Here is a 27,908-nt window from a genome sequence, read left to right as displayed (position 1 = left end):
AGCAGCTCTCTTCTGTGGTTTACAAGTCTCACGTTGACGAATCACTCTTTGTCACTTGATACCTCTCACAAATATAGCCCCTGGCTTTTACCCATGTCCTGCATATGTTAAAATTCAACTCCAGACAGCAGTCCTCTTCCATTCTTAACTCGGTGAAACGAGCGAAGAACAGCAAGATGTCGGATCAATCCATTTTTGATACAGATGTGTGGACTCTCACACGCTTCATCATGGAGACGGGGAGACAAGCTAAGGGTGCAACTGGGGAATTAACCCAGCTTATCAACGCCATGCTAACAGCTATCAAAGCCATTTCATCTGCTGTGAGGAAAGCTGGACTCGCTCACCTGTAAGTAACATCAGGAAAGATGTTTTGGGTGTGCAGATTTTGTTTCTTTAATTTTGCACTGGAGCTTTAAGACTGATTTAGTGAACAAGAAATGGAAGTCTATGGCCATCAAATAAGATCATTAGCATGCTCATGATGATTCATTACAAATTCATTGTGCACTTTCCTTAAGGGAGAGTGTTTGGCGAGACAACAGGTTATGATTTGAAGACACACAATTTCAACAAAATTAAAATTGATGATTGCTTAATAAATTCAGCAAAATATTGGCCTGTGGGGATAGCCCCAGAATTTAAGGGGCCCAAGAGAAAGGTGCAATTAGTTTTTTTGCTTGCTGAACAGGCAAGTTATTTAACATTACGTTAATGGCATTTAGCAGATGCTCTTATCCAGAGCGACGTACAACGTACCCAGAGCAACCTGGGGAGCAGTTGGGGGTTTGGTGCCTTGCTCAAGGGCACCTCAGCCATTCCTGCTGGTCCAGGGAATCAAACCAGTGACCTTTTGGTCCCAAAGCTGCTTCTCTAACCTTTAGGCCATGGCTTCCCCCATTTTATATGGTCATTGTTTATTCTAGCTAGTGAGTTTCTTGGACATTTTCTAATGCTACTTGTTTCTCTTCTTTGTAATGTACAGTTGCAGACATCCTCCTAACTAACTGCACTGATAACTACACTGTCATCCCTTACAACAATAGAATGTGGGGCTATAATGGTTGTATGATGGTATGTGATGGAAGTACCATGGTTTGACCAAAATATAGGCCACCATAGTGTTCCTACATGTCATACCGTACTGTGAACCATAGTATTGTCAGGTAATTTAAGAAGAACAACAACAACTTTATTCATCACACATACACTTGTGAAATTCCTCTCTACGTTTAAACCATCTGAAGCAGTGAACACACACATGCACACACACATGAGCAATGAACACACACACATACCCAGAGCAGTGGGCAGCCATGCTAACAGCACCCGGGGAGCAGTTGGGGGGTAGGTGCCTCACTCAAGGGCACCTCAGCCTAAGGCCACCCCATATTAACCTAACCGCATGTCTTTGGACTGCAGGGAAAACCAGAGCAAACCCACACAGACACGGGGAGAACATGAAGACTCCACATAGAAAGGCCCCCGTCGGCTGCTGGGCTCAAACCCAGAACCTTCTTGCTGTGAGGCGACAGTTCCAAACACCAGTTTACACAAATACCATGGGATACCATTAAATTACATCCTAGTAATCTACACCGTCCTGCAGCATCAATGAATTCACTTATTGATCTTGAAGCACATAAAATTAAACGGCTTTTTGTATTGTTGCCAGGGATTCATGAAGAAAAATCCTGTGGATAGCTGATTTACTTGCCAATCGTAGACAATCTCATCTCATCTCATTATCTCTAGCCGCTTTATCCTTCTACAGGGTCGCAGGCAAGCTGGAGCCTATCCCAGCTGACTACGGGCGAAAGGCGGGGTACACCCTGGACAAGTCGCCAGGTCATCACAGGGCTGACACATAGACACAGACAACCATTCACACTCACATTCACACCTACGGTCAATTTAGAGTCACCAGTTAACCTAACCTGCATGTCTTTGGACTGTGGGGGAAACCGGAGCACCCGGAGGAAACCCACGCGGACACGGGGAGAACATGCAAACTCCGCACAGAAAGGCCCTCGCCGGCCACAGGGCTCGAATCCGGACCTTCTTGCTGTGAGGCGACAGCGCTAACCACTACACCACCGTGCCGCCCTCGTAGACAATGTCAGCCTATATTAAGTTGTAGTTTGTCAGCTCATTTGTATGGTTGAATTGTTTTCCTTGGCTGTTTGCTGATTGTTGTTACTTCATCAGAATATTACACTAAGTGTTATTCTGTCACTTGTTCAGTTGGCACCAGAACTTCCTTGTCTAGAAGTTCAGCATTTCTTGTACCTGACTTTTGTACTTCTTGTATGTCATTCCGGATAAGACCGTCTGATAAATTCCTGAAATGTAATGTAATTTTTCCCATAGCATTCACTAAATCTGACAGCCACATTGCTATACACAACACCTCCCATCTATTTTCACAGTTCTGTGATAAGGAGACAATAATAAAAGCTCACCAAACAATTTGCAACGGCTGTGGGGGGAAAAAAATGTTTGAACATTTCTGACGTGCCAAAAGGAGTGCCGCAGAGTTACAGAAAACAATTACAGCACCTCACAAGAAGAGATAGCACTGGCGATACTGGAGATACTTGTTTCTTTGTGAGAAAATTCCTTCAGGCTGTCTCTTTATGAGGCTTCAGTCCTCGTGGATCTGCTGTTTACATACAGTATCTTCTGTATATTATATATGGTCAGGTGCTAATGTTCATAAAAAATAAAAAGGAATAGGTCTTCCTTAAAGAATATTTAAATGAGAGGTTGCAATAGTGATAGTCACTCACTCACTTCTTCCAGCTTGTCATACTTATGTGTGTGGGGTTGCTGCCATGTGGACCCTATTGATCCACATGTCATATTAACTGAAGCATGGTTTTATGCCAGATGCCTTTCCGGCTGCAACCCTCCCATTTCCAGGCTTGGAAAACAACCACACACACACACACACACACACACACACACACACACACACACACACACACACACACAAACCTATGGACAATTTAGAGTAGCCAGTTAACCTAACTCCATGTCTTTGAACTGTGGAGGAAACTAGAGCACCTGGAGAAAACCCACGCACATATGGGGAGAACATGCAAACTCCACACAGGAAAGCCCCACCAGCTACTGGGCTCAAACCCACAACCTTCTTGCTGTGAGGTGACAGTGCTAACCACTACACCACTGTGTCACTCATAGCGATAGTCACTATGAGGGGTCGTGTAAAAAATAAATAAATAAATAAATATTAAAGAATATTAAAAAGTGTTAAAGAATCAAAGTTACCTCTTGAAGCATGAGGCAAGTTATTCCTGAGGCACAGCATAAAATACCTTTAATACAAGTACAATAATGATATACACTCACCGGCCACTTTATTAGGAACACACATACACCTGCTGTTTTATGCAGGTATCTAATCAGCCAATCCCTTGACAACAACACAATGCATAAAATCTCATCTCATCTCATTATCTCTAGCCGCTTTATCCTTCTACAGGGTCGCAGGCGAGCTGGAGCCTATCCCAGCTGACTACGGGCGAAAGGCGGGGTACACCCTGGACAAGTCGCCAGGTCATCACAGGGCTGACACATAGACACAGACAACCATTCACACTCACATTCACACCTACGGTCAATTTAGAGTCACCAGTTAACCTAACCTGCATGTCTTTGGACTGTGGGGGAAACCGGAGCACCCGGAGGAAACCCACGCGGACACGGGGAGAACATGCAAACTCCGCACAGAAAGGCCCTCGCCGGCTACGGGGCTCGAACCCGGACCTTCTTGCTGTGAGGTGACAGCGCTAACCGCTACACCACCGTGCCACCCAATGCATAAAATCATGCAGATAATTTCTGAGTGACTAGTGAATATGCTAAAAAAACATAGAAAATGTTCATGTATACCATAATGAACTGAGAAGATAAAGATATTGGTACAAATCCATCAAATTGACCCCCCTGTATTACTCTATTTAACTATTTTAAAAATAGCACTGTAGCCTTTTTATTTGACCCACTGACCGATACATGAGACCTACAACCTTTGTAACTGAGAAACACTCCTTAAAGGCACAATATATTTATTTTGTTTTTAGAAATACTTAAAATGGCCGATTCACGTTAAAACTCGAAACAGAATTTCTCCAATGAAGTAATATGGTGATATGAAATCTGTGCCTTTATTCAAGAATATTGTCTTTATTGATTATTTTGACTCAAAGATCAGATCATAATTTTGTATCCATTCCAGTAGTAATACAGATCATTTCATATTTGCTTCTTGGAAACTGTACGTAAATATGTTCACTATAAGCCTGGAGAAGATACAGAAAAAAAAGAAGCAAAATTCTTGACCATACTGGACAGCTACAGTATCACCTTTCCTGGTCAAGGTCATGGTGAATCTGGAGCCTATCCCAGGAACAGAGTGTGAGGAGGGAATACACCCTGGATATGATGCCAGTCCATCACAGGACATCAGGAACACACACATTCACCCCTATGGGCAAGTTAGTATCGCCTATCCACCTCGCTGCACCACAGAATCCATCCATCCATCCATCCATCCATCCATCCATTATCTCTAGCCACTTATCCTGTCCTACAGGGTCGCAGGCAAGCTGGGTCCTATCCCAGCTGACTATGGGTGAGAGGCGGGGTACACCCTGGACAAGTCGCCAGGTCATCACAGGGCTGACACATCGACACAGACAACCATTCACACTCACATTCACACCTACGGTCAATTTAGAGTCACCAGTTAACCTAACCTGCATGTCTTTGGACTGTGAGGGAAACCGGAGCACCCGGAGGAAACCCACGTGGACACGGGGAGAACATGCAAACTCCGCACAGAAAGGCCCTTGCCGGCTGTTGGGATCAAACCCACAACCTTCTTGCTATGAGGTGACAGTGCTAACCACTACACCACCGTGCCGCCCCACAGAATCCAGAGGAAACCCATTCGGATTCTGGGAGAACATGCAAAATCCTACCTGCTGTGGCACAACACGGTGTGCCCTCTGAAAATGATTAAAATGAGTAAAATAATTCATCCCTCCACATATCTCTATATCCCTCTCCATCCAGTTGTTGTATGATGCATTAAGCTCCAGATCTAAGAGTATTTCCTGTCTTTTCACTGCACTATTGTCATTGTTACATTGTTTTGGTGAGTGTGAGCAACTATCAAGTTATATTCCTCATAGGTGAGTCTTGTTTGGCTTATAAAACTGACCCTGACTCTTATTATGATTCGAAAGACACTGGAAAAAGAAGTTACCCATGTGTCCTTTCTGTATTTCTGTATATTTCAGTCAGGGTATTGCTGGGCATATTAACGTCACTGGCGATGAGGTGAAAAAGCTGGATGTGCTGTCTAATGATCTGGTCATCAACATGCTGCAGGCCTCTTACAGCACTTGTGTCCTCGTCTCTGAGGAGAACAAAGAAGCCATTATCACCCCTGCAGAGAAACAGGTAGGTTACACTGTGTACAGGAATCATATAGTGCTTACAATATGAATAAATTCATGTTTCGTTTTATTTTATTTCCCTATCTTTTTTGTTTAAAATGAAACATGAAATGTGATAGCTGGAAAAAAGCTGTACAAGCTGCCATGCTACACGGTTACAGTAGACTGATCTTCGTTCCCACTACTTAATTAACAAATTCCATTCAACAGCTAAATAAGAACCCATACATGTCAACCTTTGGTCAATCAAACCTGTATAACCAACCTCCAAAATCCGTATTTCCCTTATAAAATCCTTATAAGATGCAAATTAAAATAATTTACCTAATTTGAATGATAATTAACAATGATATATCCAAGTTACTTTTTATTCAATATTAATAACAATAAACCTTCAGAATGAATACAAAGCTCCAATGTTTGACAAAAACACAAAGTGTCACTCTAATGTTCTGAATTGTACTCCATGACAGCTTTTTTAGCGCTCTGCACCAATACCTCACGAGGCTGCATGTCACAGCAAGTGTCTGTGTTGATCTTGCCGGAGTGCCCATTCAGAATCTTTTCAGTCGCTAGTGAAAGTCGCTCAGGTGGAAATACGTGTTTCAAACAAAATGTCACTTCCCGGTTGGCGGGATTCTCGCAATGCGGTGTGCGCATGATCAGAAGTGGAACGAAGTCTCGCTACCACAAGATAACGCGCGATTTCATAAGACTCTTTACTGGCTGTTTGTGCTTTCTGTGGTGTACAGTACGTTTGTAAATGTTATGCGCTCTTTTATCATCGTGGGAATTGATTATAGCTCTAAATAAATATTGAAGTTTTTTTTTAAAGAATCCGTATAACTTTATTTGTACGCCCATATACTATGTTTATTGAATCAAATCCGTATAAAATACGGACATTCCGTATAGGTTGACATGTATGAGAACCTACGAAACGTTTTGAGATTTTGCTTGGTATCCACTGGTAGTTTGGTCTGGTTTTGAAGTTACAGTGCTATAAAGAATGTAGTAACCTTGACATATATGAAGGACTGCTCAACTGAGCCAGCCTAAACAGACCATGCTAATGTTAGCAACTTTACACATGGGCAACACTAGCTAAGTGGAAAGAATTATAAGTCTGGAAAAAGTGAATTAATTTTAAAATATGCAGTATTTAGTTCTATCAGTAGTCCTTCTTCTTTCAGCTCCTCCTGTTACAGGTCGCCACGGTGGCTCTGTTCTGCATATTTGATTTGGCATAGGTTTTACACCGGATGCCCTTCCTGATGCAACCCTCCCCAAGCTATCCAGGCTTGGCACTAAGTATGAACTGGCTGGGTATTTTACCTAATCGGCATGTCTTTGAACTGTGGGAGAAACCAGAGCACACCCACGGGGAGAACATGCAAACTCCACAAAGAAAGGCCCCATCGGCCTTGAGGTTCAAACCTGGAACCTTCTTGCTGTGAGGCAACAGTGCTAACCACTACACCACCGTGCCACCCAGAATGGGAGTCAGAATGGGAGTCAATTATATCAAAACTACATTACAGGCATTTATCCAGAGCAACATACAAGAAGACTCTGACATACCCACAGCAGTGGGCAGCCAGGGGTTAAGTGCCTTGCTCAAGGGTACTTCAACCATTCCTACTGGTCCAGGGAATCAAACCAGCAACTTTTTGGTCCCTGAGCTGCTTCTCTACCCTTTAGGCCATGGCTTCCCATATAGTTCCCCAAACTATGTTTTTTAATACTATTAATTGAGTGCTTTGGCACTATTAATTGAGAGAGATGAACTTGTGTATGCTCAGCATGCACTGCTTGCTCTGCTGCTTTTCCAGAATTGTCTGTCTGCTACAATCATTAATAGCAGCCGACCAGTAGACAGCACTCTATTTGCTGGAATTTCACAAAACTGTGGGAGAAACAGAACTTTTTATTCGGTTACAGAGACACATGAATAAAGTTGGTGTGAAATGGCTCACCATCTCAGCTGTCCACTTGGGCTCCACATGTTAATACCAAATCTGAACAGGACCTCAGTAGGTTCTGTTTGGAGTGTTTTCTAAACCCAGGTTTAAGGATTTTCCTTGAGGAAACTGAAGAACCTTTCAGGTTGTGAGATCAAACTTGTGTGTGTGTGTAAGATGGTAGTAGCTAGACCACTACCTTGCAGCCAGGATCCCCTGTAACTCATCTCATCTCATTATCTGTAGCCGCTTTATCCTGTTCTACAGGGTCGCAGGCAAGCTGGAGCCTATCCCAGCTGACTACGGGCGAAAGGCGGGGTACACCTTGGACAAGTCGCCAGGTCATCACAGGGCTGACACATAGACACAGACAACCATTCACACTCACATTCACACCTACGGTCAATTTAGAGTCACCAGTTAACCTAACCTGCATGTCTTTGGACTGTTGGGGAAACCGGAGCACCCGGAGGAAACCCACGCGGACACGGGGAGAACATGCAAACTCCACACAGAAAGGCCCTCGCTGGCCACGGGGCTCGAACCCGGATCTTCTTGCTGTGAGGCGACAGCGCTAACCACTACACCACCGTGCCGCCCTCCCCTGTAACTGTCAAATAAAATTCATATTTCTGAACACAATCCAACTATTCGAATATTGGGCTTATTATTTAAATGAATACAATATTATGTGGCTATTTACTGCAACAAAGCATCATTATGCTCCTGACCTTTCCACTAAGAGAGTACATTAGGTCCAAGTTGACAGTATTTAGAGGCCTATTTGTTTTTTGGAGGAAAGAGATTTGGATTAAACACAAGTGACCAGTGATCCAGTGATGACCAGCCACAAAAAAAAAAACGAGAGAGAAGAAAAAGAAGAAGCAGAGCCACCGAAAGAACCACTGATCTACAATATTGTGGAAGAATGGGACTTTGGATACAGCTAAACGTTTTTAGAAATGTGTTAAGACAAAAACAAGTGTGTCGAGTTAGTATTTGGCGGCATCTAGTGCTAGAAAATAAAACTGCATTAAAAATGCCTTGCATTAAAAAAAAAAGTGTTGGTTAGTTGGGGGGTGGCACGGTGGTGTAGTGGTTAGCACTGTCACCTCAAAGCAAGAAGGTCCTGAGTTCAAGCCCAGCAGCCGGTGAGGGCCTTTCTGTGCGGAGTTTGCATGTTCTCCCCGTGTCTGCGTGGGTTTCCTCCGGGTGCTCCGGTTTCCCCCACAGTCCAAAGACATGCAGGTTAGGTTAACTGGTGACTCTAAATTGACCGTAGGTGTGAATGTGAGTGTGAATGGTTGTCTGTGTCTATGTGTCAGCCCTGTGATGACCTGGCGACTTGTCCAGGGTGTACCCTGCCTCTCGCCCATAGTCAGCTGGGATAGGCTCCAGCTTGCCTGCGACCCTGTAGAATAGGATAAGCGGCCACAGATAATGGATGGATGGTTAGTTGGTTGGAGGATGGCATGGTGCTGCAGTGGTTAGCACTGTCACTTTACAGCAAGCAGGTTCTAGGTTCGAACCTGCCATTTGACTGTGCAGAGTTTGCATGTTCTCTTCGTGCCTGAATGGGTTTCTTCCAGTTGCTCCAGTTTTCTCCCACAGTCCAAAGACATGCAGATTAGGTCAACTGGCTACTCTAAATTGCCCATGGGTGTCTGTCTCTCAGTGTTATCCCCACAGTAGACTGGTAAACTGTACAGGGTGTACCCAGCCTTTTGCCCAGTGTCAGCTGCGATTGGCTCCAGCCCATCCATGACCCTCAGTGGATAAGTGCTATTGAAAATGAATGAATATTTGGTTAGAGTTTGATCCCAAATTATATATATTATGCATTTTGTCAACTCTACTTCACCTCCTGCTTGCAGGGTAAATATGTGGTGTGTTTTGATCCACTGGATGGCTCCTCCAACATTGACTGTTTGGCACCTATAGGCACCATCTTTGCCATCTACAAAAAGGTGAGTTATAGATAATTGTTTATTGTAACTGTACTAACAGAGTGGATAAAAAAACATTACTGACATACTTCAATTCATAAACTACACCTTGACTAATTTCTTTAGAATATGGCATGTTTCTGTGATGTTTCTCAATATGTACCTGACATAATTTTCTATGACTCAAATTAATTTCACATAGTGCTGAACACAAGTACACAGACTTACGTAAAACGCCTGAAAGTTTTCTCAATCATACACAAATATCAAATATATATGGGCTCGTGTGTTGTTAGAGGAATTGTGTTCTTTGCTGTCTTTTTATTAAGGATAATCTAAGAATTGAACTTGTGGAAGGGCGGCACAATGGTGTAGTGGTTAGCACTGTCGTCTCAGTGCCCGGCGAGGACCTTTCTGTGTGGAGTTTGCATGTTCTCCCCGTGTCTGTGTGGGTTTCCTCCGGGTGCTCCGTTTTCCCCCACAGTCCAAAGACATGCAGGTTAGGTTAACTGGTGACTCTAAATTGACCGTAGGTGTGAATGTGAGTGTGAATGGTTGTCTGTGTCTATGTGTCAGCCCTGTGATGACCTGGCGACTTGTCCAGGGTGTACCCCGCCTCTCACCCATAGTCAGCTGGGATAGGCTCTAGCTTGCCTGTGACCCTGTAGAACAGGATAAGCGGCTAGAGATGATGGATGGATGGATGGATGGATGGATGAATGAACTTGTGGAAAATACATGGAGATCAATATGTAAAATATAGGCCTACTAATTGTCTATAGGTTGTAATAAAGGTACAGTGATGTTTAAATGTGGTGATTTGAGAGGCCAGTTGTCCTGGTGTTTTTCACTCTCGTCTTGAATAATTCCAGCAGGATGTATAAAAGGATTTTTCTCGAATATGGAGACATTATCAAGAAAGTGCATTTGCACAACAGGGTACAAGAGGTCCTGTCAAATTGCCACATATGTGTTGGCTTTTATACACCAACGCATAGAAATCTCTGGACCTAATGTTTTCCGTGAGATGGCCATCTGTCCTGTTATGTGCTGAAGCAGTTGACATGATGGGTTGAAGGAAATATTTGGCTTCCTCTGAACATAAATCCATCCAGATGTAAAAAGTCTGGGGATCGTTGACTCAACAGACCACTTTACTTTTTTGTATTGTTAAGGTTTTTAAGCTGTGCCATAAAAGATTTTGTTTTTGTTGAGATTCTCTGGTTATTTTTCTGGATGTATTTTTCTTTTTGGGAATTTAGCTGTTTTGTGGAGCAATGGTTCTTGCCTTTTTTAAATGATTATTTTAAGACCCGCTTTGTGGATAGTAAGTGTCACAGTGTAATTATCACAATTTAATTAATGCCATTTGTCCATATTTGACATGTTCGACACTGTCATGAGTCTAGAGTTTCACCTTGAAACACTAAATAACTTTCAGTAAATACTAACAGTAAATAAAAGGGTGGAACAGTGGTGAAGCACATAACGTCCCACCTCACAGGTCTTAGTGTTCGATCCTGAGCTCAGGTTTCTGTCTGGAGTTTTTTATGGTCTCCTCATACTTATACAGTGGTGCTTGAAAGTTTGTGAACCCTTTAGAATTTTCTACACTTCTGCATAAATATGACCTAAAACATCATCAGATTTTTACACAAGTCCTAAAAGTAGATAAAGAGAACCCAGTTAAACAAATAAGACAAAAATATTGTACTTGGTCATTTATTTATTGAGGAAAATGATCCAATATTACATATCTGTGAGTGGCAAAAGTATGTGAACCTTTGCTTTCAGTATCTGGTGTGACCCCCTTGTGCAGTAATAACTGCAACTAAACGTTTCTGGTAACTGTTGATCAGTCCTGCACACCGGCTTGGAGGAATTTTAGCCCATTCCTCCATACAGAACAGCTTCAACTCTGGGATGTTGGTGGGTTTCCTCACATAAACTGCTTGCTTCAGGCCCTTCCACAACATTTCGGTTGGATTAAGGTCAGGACTTTGACTTGGCCATTCCAAAACATGAACTTTATTCTTCTTTAACCATTCTTTGGTAGAATGACTTGTGTGCTTAGGGTCATTGTCTTGCTGCATGACCCACCTTGAGATTCATTTCATGGACAGATGTCCTGACATTTTCCTTTAGAATTTGCTGGTATAATTCAGAATTCATTGTTCCATCAATGATGGCAAGCCGTCCTGGCCCAGATGCAGCAAAACAGGCCCAAACCATGATACTACCACCACCATGTTTCACAGATGGGATAAGGTTCTTATGCTGGAATGCAGTGTTTTCCTTTCTCCAAACATAATGCTTCTCATTTAAACCAAAAAGTTCTATTTTGGTCTCATCCGTCCACAAAACATTTTTCCAATAGCCTTCTGGCTTGTCCACGTGATCTTTAGCGAACTGCAGACGAGCAGCAATGTTCTTTTTGGAGAGCAGTGGCTTTCTCCTTTCAACCCTGCCATGCACACCATTGTTGTTCAGTGTTCTCCTGATGTTAGACTCCTGAACATTAACATTAGCCAATGTGAGAGAGGCCTTCAGTTGCTTAGAAGTTACCCTGGGGTCCTTTGTGACCTCGCCGACTATTACACGCCTTGCTCTTGGAGTGATCTCTGTTGGTTGACCGCTCCTGGGGAGGGTAACAATGGTCTTGAATTTCCTCCATTTGTACACAATCTGTCTGACTGTGGATTGGTGGAGTCCAAACTCTTTAGAGATGGTTTTGTAACCTTTTCCAGCCTCAACAACGCTTTTTCTGAGGTCCTCAGAAATCTCCTTTGTTTGTGCCATGATACACTGCCACAAACATCTGTTGTGAAGATCAGACTTTGATAGGTCCCTGTTCTTTAAATAAAACAGGGTGCCCACTCACACCTGATCGTCGTCCCATTGATTGAAAACGCCTGACTCTATCACATTAACTGCTAATCCTAGAGGTTCACATACTTTTGCCACTCACAGATATGTAATATTGGATCATTTTCCTCAATAAATAAATGACCAAGTATAATATTTGTGTCTCATTTGTTTAACTGGGTTCTCTTTATCTACTTTTAGGACTTGTATGAAAATCTAATGATGTTTTAGGTCATATTTATGCAGAAATATAGAAAATTCTAAAGGGTTCACAAACTTTCAAGCACCACTGTATGTGTTTCCTCTGGATTCTCTGGTTTCTTTCTCCCTTCCTAACATATGTGGATTGACTATACTAAATTACACCTAGCTGTAAATGTGTGTGTGTGTGTGTGTGTGTGTGTGTGTGTGTGTGTGTGTGTGTGTGCATGGTGCCTTGCTATGGACTGGTGTCCCATTCAGGGTGTATTCCTGCCTCACACCCAGTGTTCCTGGGATAGGCTCCCTGAACATGGATGACTCGGCTATTTGGCCTTTTAGCAATAAATTAGCTGATTTATGTTGCTTTGAAATCAGAGTACTATTTCACATCTCCTTTATAGCTCGCTTATACATGCTGTTATTTAGCAGTCAACCTCATAACTTATGTGTGCAGGTGTTTATTTGTAATTGTGGTTTATTTCCTTCAAACTTCCGGTTACTTGTGTCCACACTGATGCCACAACACATTTGCACGTGTTAACCATGCACAATAAAAATGTGTTAAACTAAGTATATAATCCCTCCTATATTCTTTTAGAACTAACAAAAATATTCACAAGATGGTGCTGTAACACATGAGGTGGTTTTGATAGCCCACTTACAGTGTAAATTAACACACAGCCAACAAATCATCCATCTAATATGAGCTCATTTATAGGAGTCTGTTAACTCCCTCAGTCTGGTTTCACTGGGGGGGAAATCCTTATTTTTGTGGGTTAATATCAAATTAATTGCACTGACTTCATTTACACTATGAGATTTTTCTGTCCATTGGTTTTCTTGTCCCAGGTTTCAGAAGATGAGCCCACAGAGAAGGATGCTTTCCAGCCAGGCAATCAAATAGTGTGTGCAGGCTATGCGCTGTACGGCAGTGCGACTATCGTGGCTCTCAGTACTGGAGCTGGACTCAACTTATTCATGCTAGATCCAGTGAGTACCAGCAAGATAACGGTGGCATTTATTACAAATTGAAAAATACCTCAAGCTATCCTCCCCACTCACTGAAAAAAACGTGAATACAGGCAATTTGTGCTTCAGCTGATACTCAGATCTTATGATCAATATACACTACCGTTCAAAAGTTTGGGGTCACCCAGACAATTTTGTGTTCTCCATGAAAAGTCACACTTTTATTTACCACCATAAGTTGTAAAATGAATAGAAAATATAGTCAAGACATTTTTCTGGCCATTTTGAGCATTTAATCGACCCCACAAATGTGATGCTCCAGAAACTCAATCTGCTCAAAGGAAGGTCAGTTTTATAGCTTCTCTAAAGAGCTCAACTGTTTTCAGCTGTGCTAACATGATTGTACAAGGGTTTTCTAATCATCCATTAGCCTTCTGAGGCAATCAGCAAACACATTGTACCATTAGAACACTGGAGTGAGAGTTGCTGGAAATGGGCCTCTATACACCTATGGAGATATTGCACCAAAAACCAGACATTTGCAGCTAGAATAGTCATTTACCACATTAGCAATGTATAGAGTGGATTTCTGATTAGTTTAAAGTGATCTTCATTGAAAAGAACAGTGCTTTTCTTTCAAAAATAAGGACATTTCAAAGTGACCCCAAACTTTTGAACGGTAGTGTACATATATACAGTACTGTGCAAAAGTCTTAGGCACATGTAAAGAAATGCTGTCGACAAAAATGGCTTTAAAATAATTAAATTAAATGTTTCAACATTAAAAATATTCTATAAACAGTCATCAGTAAGCCATAATAAATAAAACAAAGTCAATATTTCGTATGACGACCCTTTGCTTTTAAAAAAAAAATAGTAGTCTCAGGTACAATGAGTGCAGTTTTATAAGGAAATGTAAGGAGCTGTAGGTTTTACTGAGCATCTTACAGAACCAGCCACAGTTCTTCTGGACGCTTTGACTGTCACACTCGCTTCTTCATTTTGCACCACAACCCAGCAGCCTTCATTATGCTTTCTTTTTTAATCTGAAAAGTGCTCTCTTATGTAATACGCTGCTCAGATACAAACAATTTTTTTCTGTAACATTTAATTTTGCGCTGGAAAACAAACGTGTGGAATCTAAAATGTTTTGACTCTATAATGTAGAAGTCATAAAACAGAAATCTATAACAAAGTTTGTATGAAAATCTGGATTAAAAAAATAAGATAGCTTTATACTGATTTATATTGATCATTGTGAATTTATTAAAGCTTGACTGTAAGTATCTGTGCACAAGTATATAATATTATGCATCTGTAAAGAAAAATGACTATGGAAATAGTCACATGAAACCCTTTCATATACTCATATGCCCATGATGAGTTATATATTAATGATCACAGATCCTATGCCCATTAAGCTTGTCCGATAGCACTGATCCATAGTGTCTTGTTTTTCCACACTGAATGTTTTCATGATATCTCCTGTTGCATCAAATAATGCATCAAAACTAAGATTGTTTTTTCATATTTCATGTGCAAATGGATTTAAGAGTTGGGTCAGGAATATTTAACTCAGACCTTGATGTAGTTTCTGAAGCAAGAAAATGAATGTTGCAGTCCTTCAAACAATCAAGACAATCCTGTTCATCTGTCAGTTTTGTCAGGCATTCAAGACTCAACAGTAGTGTTTTACAGGTATATTTTTGGAAGGAATGCTGAAGGGGGGCGGCACGGTGGTGTAGTGGTTAGCGCTGTCGCCTCACAGCAAGAAGGTCCGGGTTCGAGCCCCGTGGCCGGCGAGGGCCTTTCTGTGCGGAGTTTGCATGTTCTCCCCGTGTCCGTGTGGGTTTCCTCCGGGTGCTCCGGTTTCCCCCACAGTCCAAAGACATGCAGGTTAGGTTAACTGGTGACTCTAAATTGACCGTAGGTGTGAATGTGAGTGTGAATGGTTGTATGTGTCAGCCCTGTGATGACCTGGCGACTTGTCCAGGGTGTACCCCGCCTTTCGCCCGTAGTCAGCTGGGATAGGCTCCAGCTCGCCTGCGACCCTGTAGAACAGGATAAAGCGGCTAGAGATAATGAGATGAGATGAGATGCTGAAGGGAGGATATTTTGAGTTCGCTCACTTCACTTAACTTCTGTCTGTCTGGTTTCTTGGCTTCTATCTAAAATGACATGACACACAGCTAAAGTGATGCTAAACTCAACCCAGTCTTCATTTTCATTTGTGGTTCAGTGCTGCTCAGTATGTGCTTGATATTTTATCAGCACTTATCATTTAATTGGGTTGAGAGTTACTTTCAGAGGACAGTACTGAATATTTACGGTTATACTGAATGTACACTCGTGTCTGCCCAGGTCAAACGTCAGGCTGCAACTAGTTTTCAACTACTTGCGATAACAAAATCACAGGTAGATGCAAGACTGGTCTTGCGTCGACGCATGATGACGCAGATAATGGCAGAGTGTTGCAGATGGTCTTTAGTAGAGGCAAGCTGACGCAAGTGGATCATGATCTGTTTGCATTTCAGCTGCGATTCACTTCCAATTGGTGCAAATAGCAGGTCGATGCATGAAGAGGCAGGCGGTCATGCAATGCTTGAGTGACTAATCACAGGGTGAAGCAGGTAGTGGCAGCTAGACGCAGGCTGACTCAGGGGAAGACAAGTCTTTAGAGATGGCTGCAATGCATCGTAGGTAGGTGCATGCAGACTGCACCTGCAAATAGTTTACAACAGCCTGTGAGCAGTCTTATGGCCTTATATTTTTTAAAGGTTTTCTGTGCACTGCGTCGAGCGGCACAGTGGTGTAGTGGTTAGCACTGTCGCCTCACAGCAAGAAGGTCCTGGGTTCAAGCCCAGTGGCCGGCAAGGGCCTTTCTATGTGGAGTTGGCATGCTCTCCCCATGTCTGCATGGGTTTCCTCCGGGTGCTCCGGTTTCCCCCAAAGACATGCAGATTAGGTTAATTGGTGGCTCTAAATTGACCATAAGTGTGAGTGTGAATGGTTGTTTGTATCTATGTGTCAGCCCTGTGATGACCTGGTGACTTGTCCAGGGTGTACCCCATCTTTTGACCTTAGTCAGCTGGGATAGGCTCCAGCTTGCCTGCGACCCTGTAGAACAGGATAAGTGGCTATGGATGGATGGATGTGCACTGCGTCTAGCTGCGTCTGCTTCCGACTGGTTGATTCAGCTTAAAAACTCTGCGTCTGACCACAATGAAGGATTTGACGGAAAACGCCTGCGTCCACCTGCGATCAGTTGCAGCATGCGTCTTTCTGCCGTCTGACCTAGGCATTCTCCTTTCACTCCCATATATTGTCTGTGCCGGTTTCTAGTGAAAATGAATGCATGTGTAATCATTGTGTTGTTCCTCTTCAGGCCATCGGTGAATTCATCCTGACAGAAAGAAATCTGAAGATTAAGAAGAAGGGGAAGACCTACAGCTTAAACGAAGGCTATGCCAAGTACTTCGATCCTGCAGTGACTGAGTACATAAAACACAAGAAATTTCCTGAGGTAGGAGTAAACCTAGGGACAGATTTATAGACGCTCAAGTTCTCTGCTGTTTAGCAATGTCCCTTTGAACAATGTTCGATAGATAGCTAGATTGACTGACTGACTGATTGATTGATCGATTGATTGATTGATTGATTTCCAAGGAGAAATGTGGATGTTACAACAAGGTGTAGAATAGCAGCAGACATTCACAACAATCCATTCACAAAAATCAAACGATGGTGAGCCATGTATGCATTGTATATATGTGCATATGGATAAATTCTGTCCAAGCAATGAAATTGACATTTATTCTAAAATAACCAAAAAAACCATCAGCAAAATGATCAGTATTTGTAAAAAAAAAAATAGAGACACCACAACTTTCTGTATAATTGGAGGTTCTCCTGAAACCAGGTGTGTGGACAGATGTGAGTATAAAAGATGGCGGTCATGTGGCACGGATGAAAAGATCTTTTTTTTCACATTTACAACAAATAAACAATTTCATTCCTGTTATTTTAGTGTGTGGGTGGCACGGTGGTGTAGTGGTTAGTGCTGCCGCCTCACAGCAAGAAGGTCCCGGGTTCGAGCCTCGTAGCCGGCGAGGGCCTTTCTGTGCGGAGTTTGCATGTTCTCCCCGTGTCCGCGTGGGTTTCCTTCGGGTGCTCCGGTTTCCCCCACAGTCCAAAGACATGCAGGTTAGGTTAACTGGTGACTCTAAATTGACCGTAGGTGTGAATGTGAGTGTGAATGGTTGCCTGTGTCTATGTGTCAGCCCTGTGATGACCTGGCGACTTGTCCAGGGTGTACCCCGCCTTTCACCCGTAGTCAGCTGGGATAGGCTCCAGCTTGCCTGCGACCCTGTAGAACAGGATAAAGCGACTAGAGATAATGAGATGAGATGAGATAACCTTAAGATAATCTGTCTCTTTTTTAATACATGATGTTTGAAATTAAAGGGGGTCATTTGATTTGAACAAAACACAAGGGTCAGTTTTCAACGGTGCACAGTAATGGTTCCGGCCTTCATTAGTCTTCATCAATGACTATGATTAAGCACAATTTATTATTATTTATTATTGATGTTCATAACACATCAAGACAAACACAGGGAACAAACTGGATGGGTCAGTTCCCTGTGTCCGTGACCTAGAAAACTAATAGACATGTGAGGCCACAGTTTCCTGCATCAGCTGACCCTCAGTCAGCATCAATATGCCACCTGAGAGTGCTGATGTAAAGTTTACCTCACAGGTTACAACATGTTAACTGCGTCCGTATGGAACTGATAGATACAGCAGCTCATGAACACTACTCACATGATGATACAAGTTCCTCAAAAAAGCTTAATGTGCTGTTTTAGAGTTTACCAGCTCCCACCTCATGAAATTGGAGATTATTAATGATGACGTGGCATTGCTAGCTTACATTTGAACTTTGCTAGCCTTTAATCCTTAAAGGAGATACGCAGAACCATGGCCTCACTTTTCGTTTATAAATGCCTTGAGACCTCAAGAATGGCACAGGAATAGTTTTCAGCATTAACAATACATCTAATATAGTAATTTTTACGATTAATATGATTCATATAGGTAGCGGTCTGAGTGAATGACCTTGACGTCCGTAACATCACAGCAGGAAGTCTATCAGTCTCATCGCCATTTCCGCTATACTAAAACACAGAGCTGACTGTAACCCCGATCTTCCATTTTGAGTTAATTTATCACCATGCCATGTAGATGTGTTGCTGGCTGGTGCAGCAACACGACAGAAGGTGGATTTACGTTGCATTCATGGCCCAAGAATGTTCAAACTGCAAAGATTTGAACTCGTTTTGCGAGACATTCAAGGATTAGGCGCCTACGAAGTGGTCTCTCCTCTGCTCTGCACATTTTACTGAGGACTCGTACGAGACCTCTGATCTGTTGAGGAGCGTTGGCTATAAGCCCGTACTGAAAGAGGGTACAGTACCAACAGTTAAGAAAAGAAGACGACAAGCAAAGGAAAGTAAGTTCAATTGCACCAGTTCTCCCGGAGTGTGAGCTGAGCAGTAATGGCGGAGTACTCAGTATGGAGAATTTTTAATAACCGTTGTTGTTGGAGCTTGTTTCCAGGATTGCAGTAACCTGAGACCTCAGTATTCATTTGTGTTTGTTTTCTATATTAATGTTTTATACATTAAGACAGGAATATCTGACAGTTTTGACCTTGTGAGGATATTCAACTTGTCCCCATAAAGAAAACTGCTTTGTTGAACAGAAACTATAAAAACAACATATACAGAAACATATGTTGATGTATCAATATTCTATTATGTGTGCAGTGTTTCGCTGGACAAACAACGAGCGAGCTACAGCGCGCGTACGGCTTAACCAGATCTTGTGCTATAACGTGCGCAGCTGGTAATCAAAGTAACTTTCACTTTTCTGTTCTGTTACACTGTTCTGTGTCCAGTGTCCAAAATGAAAAGTTAGTTTTCAACTGTTCAGCTAAAAAAAAGTTATTAAAACGATTGTGTTGTTGAAATGATGTGAAATTTATTTATAATCAAAAACTGATACAGGTGGATGAAAGAGTGATAGTGTGATAAAGTACTATACTAGTACTACTGAGTGATAAGAAGTCCTAGTGAATGCTTGATAAGTAGACAATAATAAATAATTAGGTGTATTTTTTGGCGCGCGCACTATGACTCACAATAATAGTACTGGAAAGAAATAAGTTATTTTCACCCCTGGTTATATTATGACTAAGGGGCAGCTGACACACACACACACACACACACACACACACACACACACACACACACACACACACACACATGACTCTGTTGAAAACAAAGATTTCAAATGTTGACTTCCAGTCTGAACTTTGATCGTGTTTGGAGTTTGTCTGAGATTCTCCTACGCCTATCTGTATTACTAGAAACTGATCAGGCTGCTCAGCATTTTTTACACCCTGCATTTCCATGACTAAGATTAGCAGTGTTCCAGTGTTCACAGGCATTTAATTCAATAATATTTACCTCCGCCAACTTTGTTGGAGGTTATGTTTTTGCCTCCAGGATTATTTTTTGTCTGTTCTCAATATAACTCAAAAAGTCGTGAACGTATTTTGATGAAATTTTGATGAACGGTGAGCCACAGGCCAAGGAACAATTGATTAGATTTTGAGAAAAATCCAAATATGTATGTGAATCCAGGATTATTTTTTTGTCTGTTCCCAACGTATCTCAAAAAGTAGTGAACAGATTTTGATGAAATTTGGTGTACAGCTTTAGTATTATCCTAGGTTCAAGCGATCTGATTTTTTATGTTGATAATATGTGGCTTGGTTTAGGTATACACTCTACCAAGTGCTCTTGTTATAATTCAATTATAAATCTCATTCAAAATCCTTATTAGATTTCAAAACAAACTTTGTCTAACTGCCTGATACTAATACTCAGTTTACACCACCGCTGATTAACCCTATCATCTCATCTCATTATCTGTGGCTGCTTTATCCTGTTCTACAGGGTTGCAGGCAAGCTGGAGCCTATCCCAGCTGACTACGGGCGAAAGGCGGGGTACACCCTGGACAAGTCGCCAGGTCATCGCAGGGCTGACACATAGACACAGACAACCATTCACACCTACGGTCAATTTAGAGTCACCAGTTAACCTAACCTGCATGTCTTTGGACTGTGGGGGAAACCGGAGCACCCAGAGGAAACCCACGTGGACACGGGGAGAACATGCAAACTCCGCACAGAAAGGCCCTCGCCAGCCACGGGGCTCGAATCCGGACCTTCTTGCTGTGAGGTGACAGCGCTAACAACTACACCACCGTGCCACCCTGATTAACCCTATAAAATCTGTATTTAAATGATAAATACACTTTACCTTAACATATAATCATGAAAATATTTCAAAATTAATATTTGTGCATTAATGTCAGTAAATTTATTTGAACATTCCTCAGATCACATGTCCAGTGGGAAGTTGCATCTTCCAAATTTCCTGAAGATTACCGGAATGAAGGGTTACATTCAAAGCACAACCATGCTGACTAATTTATAAACTGAAAGTAAATGATTCACAAAATTAATTTTAGAACATCCTTAATGTACTTGAAACATGCTACAAAGTCAGCTACATCCTTTTGATGAACAAAAGGCCAACATCGGCTCTAAACATAACATTTATGATGAACCATATAATTTAACGTTGCAATCATAGATGACTTTTCATATCATCCTAGAAAATGTGATATTTAAAACAGATACTTTAATGTACCAAACAACTGTCATTGGGTTGTCTTATACGGGAATAGCTGCATTTCACTTCCTCATCCAAAGCCTGTGCAGAAATGAAACCTTTGTGTGCATGTTTAGTGGTTTTACACACTGTACCACTGGCTTGCAGATGACACAAATCACGTGAAGTCTGCAAATTCATGAATTGTCATCTTGAAAATGCTTACCATCCTGGGTGTAGTAATATGTTGCAGCCCTGACATGCGCTACTATGACTAAGGGTTATATTGCATTAAAACTGAGATGCTCTGAGACAATATGGACAATAAATGTTGCAAATATCTTGTGTTCATGTCTTGCAGGATGGCAGTGCTCCATATGGTGCTAGATACGTGGGCTCCATGGTTTCAGATGTACATCGTACCATTGCTTATGGCGGCATCTTCTTGTACCCTGCCAATGAGAAGAGCCCCAAAGGAAAGGTGTGTTGTTTAGCAGGGCAACTGATTTACAACACTTGTGAGGTAAAGCCAAAGAGTGCATTCGTGTTTCTGTGCTGAAACAAGTGAAGCATCTAAAGGTCACATACTAAGAACAGAAACAGGATGTGCTAATGTTTCTGCATTCTGTACAGTTTGCAGAAAGGGCCATGTTGTGCCACCTGGGATAGATGCCAATTTAAATTACAAACCAAGCAAAAAACAGAATGTCAGCTGGTAATTTGCGCCACTGTCTGGTCCAAGGTTCAGTAGATACTGGAAGTTTTAGTAAAGCTACCCTGATTGAAAAGAGGGCTGGCCCAATGCTGGTCCACACTTCCTGCTTCATCTGGCCAACGTATTGCAGTGGGATGATAGTGATTAACTCAATTTTAATCAGTTTGCCAGAACTACAACTTTGTCATGGTAAGACAATATTTCAGAGTCAAGCTTACAGCTTGGATCAATTTCAACCCAAAATCGAAATGTCATGCAAGCATCGTTTGCCTTAGGTTAATTTCTCGCCCATTAACCCTAGAATATGGCTCCAGAATCCTCTGCTATTTAGGTAATACTGATCAAACCTGAATTATTACCTGGTTCACAATTCCCACATATCTTTGGGGGTCTAAAACAGAAGAGTAATAGCTTAATACCTTTCCAATTCCTTCAACTTTCTTGCAATACGTTGCTTCACATAAGCATTATTTAAAAAAAGAAAATGACACGTCCACCGCTCCCGCCCCAATCTGGGAATTTCATGTCCACCATTTTCATTGTATTCACATTCATTATCAGCTCATCCAGCCGACAGGCAATGAGCTTATGTCATCATATGTTGTCTGTCGTCTGTCTGTCGTCGTCCACATTTCATAAAAATTGCTTCTTCTCCCTCAATTGTTCACTGATTTTTATTTTTTTTGGCAGGAAGGTAGGTCTGCCTGGGGTGTACAGTATATGGCTTTGACCCAAATTTACATCATTGCAATTAATAATGAAGATATGGAGTAATTAAGCCCTAATGAGCAGTTTCCACATAAATCGCTTCTTCTCCCTCAGTTCTTCACCGATTTTGATTCTTTCCGGCATGAAGGTAGGGGTATCTAGGGTGCGTATAACTTCTACCCAGATTTGCTTAATGACAATTATTAATGAAGTTATGGACTAATTAAGCCTTAATGAGCAGTTCAACAAAAATCGCTTTTTCTTAGTTAATTCCTCGCTGTTTTGGATTCTTTCTGGTAAATAGGTAGGTCTTCCTAGGGTGTACATAGCTTCTATATATAGCTTGCAACATATTGCGTAAGGTGGCCCACTTTAGATCGTTCCTTCTGGACTAGACGGGCCCGGAAAGCTACGCCGTCATTGACGGTCTCGTTATTATTGTGCATCATCATTGCAGGTTAGCCTTTGGCTATGTGTAGAATTGTATGTTGCACTGTACAAATGTAACTTTGACAAGGTTCAAAGTTTGTACACAGTCTCCCCAAAAGTATTGGAACAGCAAGGCCAAATCTTTCTTCTTCCTCTTTTTTTTAAATACATTTGGGTTTGAAATTAAAAGATAAATATGAAATAATAGATCAGAACCCATGATGTTTGAATCCACCCATTTGTCAAGTGATCAAAAATACTGGAACATTTGCCTGACAGGTGTTTCTTACTGCCCAGGTGTACCCTGTTAGACCGATTGTTTGAACAATTAATAACTCTGAATGTCTACTCTTGGTTTGAGCCCTAGGTTTCACCTACGCTGCATTTATTTTTCAAAAAGGATAAACTAACATCAAGACCAGAGAGCTGTTTATGGGAGAACAGCAAGCTGTTTTGAAACTGAGAAAAGAGGACAAGTCTGAGCCATTGCACAAGCATTGGGTATAGCCAATACAACAATTTGAAATGTCCTGAAAAAAGAAACCACTGGTGTATTAACAACTAGACATCGAACAGTTCAGCCAAGAAAAAAAAAAAGCAGTTGATGACAGAAACATTGTGAAAGCTGTGAAGAACCCCCCCAAAACAAACAACCTCCGCAGGGCAGGGGTGAAGGTATCGCAATCCACCTTTTAAAGAAAACTTTGACAGCGGAAACGTACATTGAGTTACCCACTTGATGCAATTATTGCAAGGAATGGATATGCAACCAAACATGAAGTGTTATTTACTATAATTTACTTTGACTGTCTGTTCCTATACTTTTGGTCACCTAAAAATTCTTCCAACAAAGGTGCAATATTTGAAGTTGTTTAACGCATCTACATGTAAGCATCAGGAAACGAAAGCTGAAATTCTGATCTATTGTCTTTCATCTTTTGATCTCAAACTAAAATTTGTTCAGTTGTATCGGAAAAAAAAGACCTTGCTGTCTGTACATTCAGAGCAGACTGTACTTCGTCATTATCTGTACAGATAGATTAAAGCAACCTTTGTGAAAGGTTTCTGTTGAATGCTGAATTTCAGATAGAATTAGTCCTGTGACCATTCTGTGGATAGATGAGATCTCATTTTAGCTGATGTGTTTCATAATAAATCAACGAGTAGTGGCCGAAATAAACACTATAGGATTGGTGTGATCTGCCTTTTATCTGTGACCCAGATCGGTCAACAGGTACAGGCAGTCGTTTCTAGTATCATGTTGTGAGTAAACCAGGAACATTAAACTTTCATCAGAAAGAGAACTAAAAAAATAAAATAAAATGTGCAGTTAATTTGAGATTCTGTGGCATTGCTAGGGTTTAAGAACCAACTTGGTTACAAAAATAGGGTCTCAAGAAAAGAAATCCATGAAAAACATCAACGTAGGGATTGTATGGCAGCTGCATTGTCGAAAAGGTTGTGAGATCCATTTCAGCCTGACAGAAAAACAGTTCTGAAACTTTGTTTGGCTGAAACTGCCGTCATTGTTACTAGCCTCAAAGAAAAGTCGTTTCCAGACTGAACGCAAACATTTAAATCAAACATCATATCTATGTACAACCCCGTTTCCAAAAAAAAAAAAAAGGAGTTGTAGAATAATACATTGTTTAACATGTTATTAGTGCCAGGAATATTGGATTATGAACATGATATGCGTCAAATGCTCAAACATCCTTCTGCCATTCTAATAAAAGCTAGCAAGCAAATTAGCTGCTCGTAAACTTGCTTGTATGCATCATAGGTAGGTATAAATGTCAGTTTATGTATGATACCTTCAACTTAGAACAACCTGTCAATGCAATAATCATTTTGACCATCACTACTATTAGTTAATTTGGACTGTTCTTCTAATCTACATATCAGACATCAAAATTATGCTGAATGCTCACTGAATTAATACTAAACATGAATTTAGTCTCAATCAGAGATGAGTTATCATGTAAAAATCACACTATATTAGAAAGCTACTTAAAGCTTAGGTCAGTAAACTTAGTGTGTACTTTTGAAGGAAATGAAATAAAGTTTACAGATGGGTATTAAATCTGAAGTGAACATGTAATTAAACATTGCACATCTTCTCCATCTCCCCGTCCCCGTGTAGCTGCGGCTCCTGTACGAGTGTAACCCCATCGCCTTCCTAGTGGAGCAGGCTGGAGGAATGGCCACCACAGGCACACAGCGAGTCCTGGATGTGAAGCCTGAGGCTGTGCATCAGAGGGTTCCTTTCGTAGTGGGGTCTCCAGATGATGTGGAGGAATACCTGTCCTTTGTTAAAAAATATCAGAAATAGAGTTCTTCCGATAGATATCTGATCTGTTCACGGCTGTCTAATCAGCAGTTTAGCTATGTTTAATTCTGATCCTGCCAGTAAATTATGAATCTCCTCACACGTCTTAATTTGTGGATTAAAAAACGCTTTGCTCTAATAATCTCAAAAACATGGTTTTTATGTTAGTGCTGGTATTAGTGACATTTCATTAATTGTACTGTAACATCCAGAGTCTACATCGCATTTTTTTTAAGTGTTTGACTGTAGTCGTCTTTGAATAAACGTGTTGAACCTTATTCATCATGTTCAGTCATGCAACTCAATCATTTCCTTTTCGTTTCCAGAGTACTGCCCCAGGCAGTGTTCCTCTCCTTGCCTTGGTTCTCGAGAATCTTGTGGTTGGTCGTGTTTGTTTCACATATGAAGCTTATCACGAGGCTGTTTGCTAACTCTCCTCTTTCTGGATCCTCAACTATTTTATCCAGTCATGGCACCCCTAGGGCGGCATGGTGGTGTAGTGGTTAGCGCTGTCGCCTCACAGCAAGAAGGTCCGGGTTCGAGCCCCGTGGCTGGCGAGGGCCTTTCTGTGCGGAGTTTGCATGTTCTCCCCGTGTCCGCGTGGGTTTCCTCCGGGTGCTCCAGTTTCCCCCACAGTCCAAAGACATGCAGGTTAGATTAACTGGTGACTCTAAATTGACCGTAGGTGTGAATGTGAGTGTGAATGGTTGTCTGTGTTTATGTGTCAGTCCTGTGATGACCTGGCGACTTGTCCAGGATGTACCCCGCCTTTCGCCCGTGGTCAGCTGGGATAGGCTCCAGCTTGCCTGCGACCCTGTAGAACAGGATAAAGCGGCTAGAGATAATGAGATGAGATGAGATGAGATGAGATGAGATGGCACCCCTAATACTTTGATTCTGTAATAGGTGCTGTCTACACTGTAATGTAGCATATGCTGCATGTTAAAATAATACAGATGTAGCAGGCCAAATTAACCCCTGCCCAGATTAAACCCGGGTATAGTTTGGCCCAGGCCAGAGTATACCCCGGGGGCAGGCCTGGAATTTCGTCATTTTAGGGGCAAGGCTACTTGGCCTTTTGTGCTGTCAATTTTTAGAGGGCATGAAGGCCAAAAGCCAGGGCACCAAGGCCATAAAATAAAACAATGATTTTAAGTTCACGTCTATAATGAATTTAATTTAAGGACTAATGACTCTTCTGAGGAAGAGTGGAGTCTCAGTCGAAACTATCAAGCAGGTAAAGAAAAATCTCCTACACTATTATATCTGAAGATAAGAAAATATTGAACACATCTAAACTTATCAATCCATCACTCACTTCAAAAATTGTAAAACTTATTAAACCTATATCCTCCCATAATTTTTGTTCAGTTGACACCGAATGTGCAAGAGCATCTTCAGACTGTACTACTACGCAGATTTTTGATTAATCAAAATTGAGCCTGGAGTACATCAAAATGTTTGACTGTAAATGGAACATATACTAGAATGTATATGAAAATGAATAAAAGTAAATGTTAATGTTGTAATGACGCCAGAAAGAATGAGATAAAATCTCTTGCGATGGTGATCTCGTCAAGATGGCAGCAGTTGCACTTCCGTTAAACAGCAAAAAGAAACATACGGTACAATACTAGTAACAAAACAATGCTAACTGCATAGATTTAAAAAATGGCTGTGAACAGACAACAGCACATATCACGTATCATATTACGGCAGGAACAAGCAGTACTAACATCCATGACCTTATGCTTAAAGCTCGACAAAGGAAAAACTTGACAGCAAGCTCTCTCTCTCTCATTATCTCTAGCCGCTTTATCCTGTTCTACAGGGTCGCAGGCAAGCTGGAGCCTATCCCAGCTGACTACGGGCGAAAGGCGGGGTACACCCTGGACAAGTCGCCAGGTCATCACAGGGCTGACACACAGACACAGACAACCATTCACACTCACATTCACACCTACGGTCAATTTAGAGTCACCAGTTAACCTAACCTGCATGTCTTTGGACTGTGGGGGAAACCGGAGCACCCGGAGGAAACCCACGTGGACACGGGGAGAACATGCAAACTCCGCACAGAAAGGCCCTCGCCGGCCACGGGGCTCGAACCCGGACCTTCTTGCTGTGAGGCGACAGCGCTAACCACTACACCACCGTGCTGCCCCCGACAGCAAGCTAATTAGCATTTGTTACCGGCTACAGTCGGTACTCGGCACCATGGGTGCAGATCCCGGGGGGGACATGACCTCCCCAATTTCTGAAAAACATGAATTGTGCCCCTCCAATAAAAATCCCCTAAATTATTCAAAATTGTACAAACAAATGTATTTTCAGACAAATGATTCCCTGTGCAGTACTTTTTGAATGATGTGGCGAGCCTCTACAAAGTTGTGTTTTATGTTTGCATGGTATAAGTTGTATACGGGCAAAAAAAAATCACTTTTGTGTCCCCCCCCCCCAATCCTGACATCAGATCTGCACCCCTGCTCAGCACGTTAAAAGTGGGTCAACGTTGTAACGACATAACGTTACTGTACAAGCAATGCTTATTTAACG

General features: G+C 41.8%; 1 protein-coding gene across 1 annotated transcript; it reads left to right on the top strand.

The window, feature by feature from the left end:
• Window positions 1-109: 109 nt before the first annotated feature.
• Window positions 110-25,567, top strand: fbp2 (fructose-1,6-bisphosphatase 2). The gene is made up of 7 exons (XM_060908047.1): window positions 110-349; window positions 5,328-5,490; window positions 9,322-9,414; window positions 13,309-13,449; window positions 16,814-16,951; window positions 21,533-21,652; window positions 25,167-25,567. The coding sequence occupies exons 1-7, from the start codon at window positions 177-179 to the stop codon at window positions 25,353-25,355; spliced, it is 1,017 nt and encodes a 338-aa protein (XP_060764030.1). The 5' UTR covers window positions 110-176; the 3' UTR covers window positions 25,356-25,567.
• The last annotated feature ends 2,341 nt before the right edge of the window (window positions 25,568-27,908 follow it).

The sequence above is a fragment of the Neoarius graeffei genome, chromosome 24, assembly GCF_027579695.1.
Source record: "Neoarius graeffei isolate fNeoGra1 chromosome 24, fNeoGra1.pri, whole genome shotgun sequence".
NCBI classification, from domain to species: Eukaryota; Metazoa; Chordata; class Actinopteri; order Siluriformes; family Ariidae; genus Neoarius; species Neoarius graeffei.
The sequence above is the reverse complement of the archived record's forward strand: the minus strand, read 5'-3'. Positions and strand labels throughout refer to the sequence as shown.